The following is a 7,495-nucleotide window of genomic DNA, read 5'->3' on the forward strand; positions in this document are numbered from 1 at the left end:
TCTGGGTGTCAGCACTGTGCTGTGATGCACAGCAGAGCAGACAGATGCTTAATCTGAGGTTACCAGCTATGCTCTGCTGTCCTTATGTGCACACACAAACACAAACACACACACACACACAAACACACACACACACACACACACACACCTTACATACCCTAACATTCAGCCATTACCCACAAAGTCAGCCACAATACTGCAGTTTATACTTATCGGTATATCTGGTTTTTAGGGGTCCAAGCACCTACCATGCAGGACTGTATGTTGTATGCAGATTTAATTTTTTTTACATGTATAATCTTTATATTTCTATAAAAATAATTTGTGTGTATTTCATAAATATTACATACATTTGTGCAACAAAATTATACTAACGATTAAAAAGAAATTTGAAATTTTTGAAAATTGTATTAGTTTGCATGCATGTCAGCTTATGACCAAACTAAATGTTCACATTTATTTACTGTATATGATAGAGTTTAAATAAATTTTTCACCAAATTTCTAATTCATTCCCATAAATTTCCATATATTCCTGGTAAGTTTCCAACTTTTCATCCCCCAGATGAAATTCCCATAGAAAGTTTTCGTAAATTTACCAGAAATTTTCTGCCCCTTTGCAACCCGATTTAGAAACAAGTATGGATCAGCTGTTTGAGTTCCCATCAACACTATGTTCCTCTTGCTAAGGGGGATTTGAAAGTGACGTGCAACCCGTAGCTCCAAAAGTTCAAAAGTTCTTCACCACAGGACAAAAAGTGCACAAAGCCAGTTCCATGAAAATCTGCTGGTAGGGGTGGTAGCTTCGTGGTAAAAGAATTTAATTTTGGATCTGAAGTTCAAATTACAGCCACACCAAGCTGTCACTCCTGGGCCCCAGAGCAAGGCCCTGAAACCCAGCGCTGCTCAGAGCATCTGCCAAATCCCATACATGTAAATATGCTCTCCATGGGTTGGAAAATGTGGAAGCTCTCCTGCTCCAGATCTCTAAACCGTACCGATCATCACCTTTGGGATGAACCTTTCATGCCGATTGCACCACAGGCCTCCTCACCTCCATCAGGTTGAATGAATCTTCACAAAATATAGTGGAACATCTTCCCAGAACAATGGAGCTTATTATAAGAGCAAACAGGGACCTGTCTTCATATAGTCCATATATAGTGTTATCCACGGAGATAAAGAATCACCAGCATCCTTTGACCTTAAAAAAATGACCTTTTCCAGGCTTCTAGGCAAATCCTGCTGCCTGCCCATGCTACACAGCATGACTCAAAGTCTTCTACTTCCCCTTTAATTAATTCATTATATGTTGCAGCTACGAGACGCTCACAAATGAAATTCATCACTCGTTCTGAGTCAATTCTCCTTGCCCTCGGTCCAGAGGATTCTTCCCATCCTCTCTTGGCTCCCAGGGCCTGTTTGTCTGCTCCCTCTCTCCATGGAGGAGGACAACTTTCTTTAAGCCAGTCAGAGAACCCAGAAATCTGTGTATGCTTGATCTGTGAGGGTGACTTACTAACTCAAAATTTGATTTTACTTGAAAGCAGACATAATGTTTGGAGTAGACTTGAAGCAGGACCAGGGAGAGAACATTGTAGAAAATTATGAAGAGTGGGGTGAAGTCTGAGTACAAATTCAATAACCCTATTAGTGCACCACAACTACTGTAAAATCCATATTGTGGAAAGAAACACACATCATTTCTTTAAGAAATGAAGGTCAGTCAATGAGAAACATCCCAAGAACTTTCCAAAGTGCATTGCCCCAAACTATCAAATGCTTTGATTAAACAGGTTCTTGTGAGGACCATCCCAGGAAAGAAAGTCCAAGAGCTACCTCTGCTGCAGAGGATATGTTTATCAGAATTGCTAGCCTCAGAAACCACCAATTTACATATTTTCTTTCCAGAGTTTAAGTAGAAGACATATTTCATTATCCAAAGTTTAAAGGAGATTGTGTGAGCTAGGCCTTCTTGGTCGAATTAAAGAAAAGAAGCAATTACTTCGGAAGAACAACAAGAAGAAAAAACTTGCTTTGGTCAAGAAACACAAAAAATGGACATGAGATCAGTGGAAAACTGTCCTTTGGTCTGAAAAGTCCAAATTGGAGATTTTTGGTTTTAACTGTCATGTCTTTGTTAGATGTACAGAGGCTGAGCAGATGGTTCCTGAATGCCTGGTTCCTACTGTGAAGCATGGAGGGGGAACTGTGATGGTATGGAGGTGTTTTGCTGACACTGTTGGTGGTTTAGTCAAAATTGAGGGCACGCTTAACCAGCCATCTCGTCTGCACTTCATGGGAGCATCATTTGTTTTCCACCAGGACAATGGGCCCTAACATAAATCTATGATATGTCAGAGCTATTTATTTATATAAAAAGAAGAACGATGGAGTGTTGCATTAGATGACCGGTTTAGGATGAGTTGGACCAGATAGAGTGAAGAAAAAGCAGCCAACTAGCACTCAACAATTCCAGGTACCCCTGTAGATGATAGGAAAAGCATTCCATATAAATAATTCTGGGTTGTTTAACACGTTTTTGTCAACTACATAATTCCTTCTTATACACATACTTAAATGCATTCCCAAAGGGTTTTTTCTCATACATTACCACTACATTGGCAAAAGTATGTATACGCTTGATGCTAATACAGGAACGCGCCATTTTATATATCGATGCCTGTCTTGGAAAAAGGCTTACAAATGGCCAGAGGGGACAATGTTTCACACGATGCCTCACTCGATATACATTTGATTGCTAATGACCATGTCTGGTGATTTGTAGCTCTTTGTGGGGACTTCAATTCATTTTCACAGCGAAGCCCCACTGAAGACAGTCATGTTTATCAGCTGGAATCAAGACAAGTTAATTCATACAGACAGAATTATGTAACGGTCCATAAACTAGAAAGGGAGGGGGGTATTAGATACCAAGCTTTTTCACCGACTTTGTTTATTTCTATATCATATATTACACTTGGGAATTTTGGTCCACTCATCTTTTGAGTAAAAGGTTAAATAAAACGAATCAAATTTGTTCCCCCCCAATAGATGCTTTTCTCTTTATTCCTCCCTCGCTTGCTCACTGTCCTACCCGCCTCCTTTGTTTTTTTCTCCTCCCCTTCTTTCTCCTGCCCTCACTGAGTCAGGAGAAAGAGTATAAAACCATGGTTATCTTTTCAGTCCATCCCCTTAAATCTCTTTCTCTCGACTTTTTAATACGAGCTGCAACTCTTTTCAGCTCACCTGCCAGACTGTTGTAGCTCTCTCGCTTTCATTCTTTCACACACACACACTTTTCCAGCAGATTTTGGTGTCTCTCTCTGGCACCACAGACCTCATACCAATTTGCCTTTCACTGCTCATCATTCCAGCATACGGGGAGAACTTGGCACAGGCAGCCCGGAACATTCTGCTGGGCGCCACAGCCATCATGCTTCTCATCATGTTGGTGGTACTTATTCCAGTCTTGGTGAACTCCGTGGGTGGCAACGAGGACAGAAGCCGTTTCGAGATGCTGGGTACTTGCCGCATGGTCTGCGACCCGTATGAGGACAAGCCAGGCACGGTGGCGACGGGAATCGGTTCAACGGCAGACACAGATGCGACCGTGACGCACGTCCAAGCTGAGGCGGAGCCGCTGAGTGACCACAGCGTGAGCCCGATGCTGCCAACGTATGTCCACGGCAGGCAGGGAAAACCTGGAAAACCAGGACCTCCTGGACCACCAGGGCCACCCGGAGAGCCCGGTCCTCCTGGTCCGATGGGGCCACCTGGAGAAAAAAGCACGACGGCACTTGCTGGCATTGGCAGCTTCAATACAGCTCCACATGTGGCTTTCTATGCTGGACTCCGAAATCCGCAGGAGGGCTACGAGGTCCTGCGGTTTGACGATGTTGTCACAAACATCGGCAACAACTATAACGGTGCGACTGGAAAGTTTCTGTGCAAGGTGCCCGGGACTTACTTCTTTACTTACCATGTACTGATGAGAGGTGGTGATGGAACCAGCATGTGGGCAGATCTTGTGAAAAATGGACAGGTAAGAAAGTGGGTGTTACAATTTACTATACAATATATAGCCCCAATGTAATCAAATCCCTGATGCGTTTTCGAGGTGAAACATATGAATTCAGTGGGATATTTTGTTCCATATAAAATGTAGGACCCAAATTATACAGTATACTCTATAAGGGCAAGAATTTTTTTTTATAATAATCCATAATAATATTAAAAAAAAAATTAATGTCTTGCCCCTGTCCTTCTGTGGTGACAAAAGGACAAATGCCAGCACTCACTCATCAATTCCTCAACAAAGATACGCTGTGGAAAAATATGGAAATGATGTAATACCCATGTACCATGAGCATGAGCTGAAGTTAAAGATATGTTTCGTTATTGTGTTGTGTTGTGTGTGTGTGTGTTTTAGAGAGCACTCTTCTCTGGCCTTCATTACTGTGTCATCCTGAATCACTAGCTTTCTCAGTCACACTTGGCCCGTCATAACACACACACAGATGCAACTAGTGAAGCTGCAGAGCTCTGACAGCATGTCCTAACACACACAAACAACTATAAATACACATTTATACCATGCACATGACAAAGCACTCAATTAGAAAGACTCGCTTGCGAAAATTGAGGAACAAATAATCTGATCGACTTCCAGTCAAAGTCTAACTGTTTTTCTTCATCACTAAAGAAATTGAGATTGGGAACATGAACTGGGACACCACCAGGACAGGATTTTGGTTTGAGTCAGAACAAACTGAGATTGGACATTGGTACTGGGACTTGAATTTACTGGGAGTGGATCCCAGCACTTGACTCCAACTTGAGATTGTTACAAGACACAAAGTGAGGATGTCTGAGGCAGAGTCTGGGACCGGATCTGGCCATGAGACAAGGACAGAATCTCGGTCTAAAACAGGGAGATATTCAGGGTCAGCAAAACAGGGGTCCAAGTCACTGGCAGCAAAGTAGGGTCCCAAAGTTTGGGGTTCTAAAGGACAAGACTGGTAATATTATGGTCAGAACACTGACCGAACATCTAACACTAGTTTGAGATCCACTGCGTTAAAACCACAGAAGAAGCAATAAACTATAACTGAGGTGTTTCCTTTTTAGACCTTTGATTAAACCTTCTGGCCTTAGATCGGTCTCTAATTTGTCCCACATGCCCTGCCTGAATTGCCATCTCCAGAATATCCATATATACACTTAGGAACAGGTCATAAGGGCAGCAACAAAAGAGCCCTAAATATTTTCAGCCCCAGTGTCATATCCTTGGACTCCAAATAGCTCTAAATGTCTGCTGCTCAAGCGCGTCTTGAAACCAGCACATGTCCCTAAAGCCTCAGGTATCTACAATAAAACAATTGAAGATACGGATTGTTAGGACTGTGTCTTTCGGAGTCTTGAACATATTCCATTTTTCACACCATCAAATGCAGTTATTCCTTTGGAAGAACCATTGAAGTTTGTGGTTTAGCAGAACACATCACCCTTCTCTTCGCAAAACCCTTTTTTGTCATGATGCTGCAAAACAATGGTTCGTCATGACTCACAATTCTGTGTAGAGTAGAAGTCCTTTAAGAAGCCAATAACCTTTATCTATATATATAAATATTTGCTGAACCTGACATTAATGTAGGGTAATCAAAACCTTAGAAAGCCCTGAAAGCACCAATCTGACTTGTGTTTTCATGTTGACCTTAAGTCCATTCTTATCTATCTCAGCACACACACTGTCTACTGGGTGACTCAACAATGTTGCACACGCTTAGCCTAACAGTTAAGACAAGTTTCCTTGTCTACACGTCCATCATCCAGAGCAATGACGCATCCAGTATGCAGTATTCTTACTTTCTTGTCTCATCTCCTGCTTTGTGTCTGTCTCTCATGCTTCCTCTATCCAGGTGAGGGCAAGTGCTATTGCCCAGGATCAGGATCAGAGCTATGATTACGCCTCAAACACAGTGATCCTCCACCTGGACCCTGGAGACGAGATCTTCATCAAGCTGGATGGGGGCAAAGCCCACGGTGGAAACAGCAACAAATACAGCACCTTCGCTGGCTTCATTCTTTACTCTGATTAGCAGAGCTTCATGATTTCTCAATGGGGAGTTAAAAAGAGGTGGGGCAACTTTAAAAAAGTGGGCAAAATATATTGAAATGAAATCTTTTTAAAATATTTGTGTCACTTGATACATAGAGTGTTTTGCATAAGTATTCACCCTCTCCCCTCCCATCCTTGTTATGGTTGGAATATCATTTTCTAGCCCGGTTCACATCTCTAGATTTGACGAGCCTGCATACACTCCAATTCACATTCCTGTTTCTGTGTGCTTGGAAGTTGTCCTGTACATTATGAGATGCTTTTCTTCTCACCACAGTTGTATAGAGTAGTTATCGAAAATCATATCCATCCTGTCAGCTTGAACCACCCTGGCTGTTTGTTGTTGTGAAGAGTGATTAATTGAGGTATTATAGTGTTTCTGTCCGCTCAAGTTTGTCTCAGCATTCACCCCAGGTCTCTTTAACAAAGATTGGGTGACTAATACAGGGTTTTCACGGCAAAAAATTGGACACTTAGGCAGTCAAAACATTCTTTTTGTAAATACGTTTGACCTCCACTTCAGCATTAAAGAGGAAAAGGGGCTTGTCACATGTACTTTAATGAAGCCAGGGTTGTAGTGCAGGGTCAGCCATGATACAGCGCCCCTGGAGCACAGAGGGTTTAGGTTTTGTTCAAGGGCCAAAAGTTGCAGCTTGGCGATACTGGGGCTTAAATGAAAACCCCCGACCTTCCGATCAGTAATCCAGAACCTTAACCACTAACTATCACTTCCCCCAATTATGAGTTGTTTTTGATTTGTGAACTGGACAGAAGTACATTTTAGTTTCAGGTTCCTCAAAACGAGGAGTAGTTATATAAAGCACTAGTTCTAATCATAATATTTAGGGAACAAAAGGGTACGTTTGGCAAACCATAAGGAGGACCTCATAACCAAGTAACCATTTTGTCAAGACGTAGTGGATGTACGAGTCTCATGTCACTTGTTCTCGAATTCGTCATGTCGTCTCGTGTGTAATCACTACTCTTAGTGTTATCCAAAATCGGAAACTTTGGCACGTGGAACAAAAACGAAGCACTCAACGAAACCAGTGTGTGAATTCATATCAGTGCAGAATCTGTGTATGAGGAGAAAAATGTTAGCGCTTTGACGAGACGGATTAAAATTCCAATCAGAACTCGGCTCGGAGATATCAACACGCTGACCTTGCGTATCTTGCGGTGTCGTCTGCATTAATTACGGCTGGATAATTGCGTGCAGAAGCTTTTCATCTGATAAAAACTAAAGAGAGAAAGATGTCTCGATGTGGAAGTCCCTGATTGGGGTTTTGAGGGGCACAGAGGGCTCATTGTATGTACCTGTGTCTAGCTTGACTTTACTTTTGCTAATAAAGCGAGATTTTCTAGCACAACACGA

At 42.2% G+C, this 7,495-nt stretch overlaps 1 protein-coding gene across 1 annotated transcript; it reads left to right on the forward strand.

The window, feature by feature from the left end:
* Window positions 1-3,146: 3,146 nt before the first annotated feature.
* Window positions 3,147-7,495, forward strand: c1ql1l (complement component 1, q subcomponent-like 1-like). The gene is made up of 2 exons (XM_083541661.1): window positions 3,147-4,044; window positions 5,921-7,495. The coding sequence occupies exons 1-2, from the start codon at window positions 3,436-3,438 to the stop codon at window positions 6,098-6,100; spliced, it is 789 nt and encodes a 262-aa protein (XP_083397787.1). The 5' UTR covers window positions 3,147-3,435; the 3' UTR covers window positions 6,101-7,495.

This window comes from Silurus aristotelis (assembly GCF_946808225.1).
Source record: "Silurus aristotelis genome assembly, chromosome: 1".
In the NCBI taxonomy this organism is placed as follows: Eukaryota; Metazoa; Chordata; class Actinopteri; order Siluriformes; family Siluridae; genus Silurus; species Silurus aristotelis.

Bases quoted from the DNA above. Each gene is read 5' to 3' on its own strand.
- c1ql1l (XM_083541661.1), top strand. From the start codon at position 3,436: ATGCTTCTCATCATGTTGGTGGTACTTATTCCAGTCTTGGTGAACTCC. The intron at 4,045-5,920 runs GTAAGAAAGTGG...TCCTCTATCCAG, and splicing joins ATCTTGTGAAAAATGGACAG to GTGAGGGCAAGTGCTATTGC.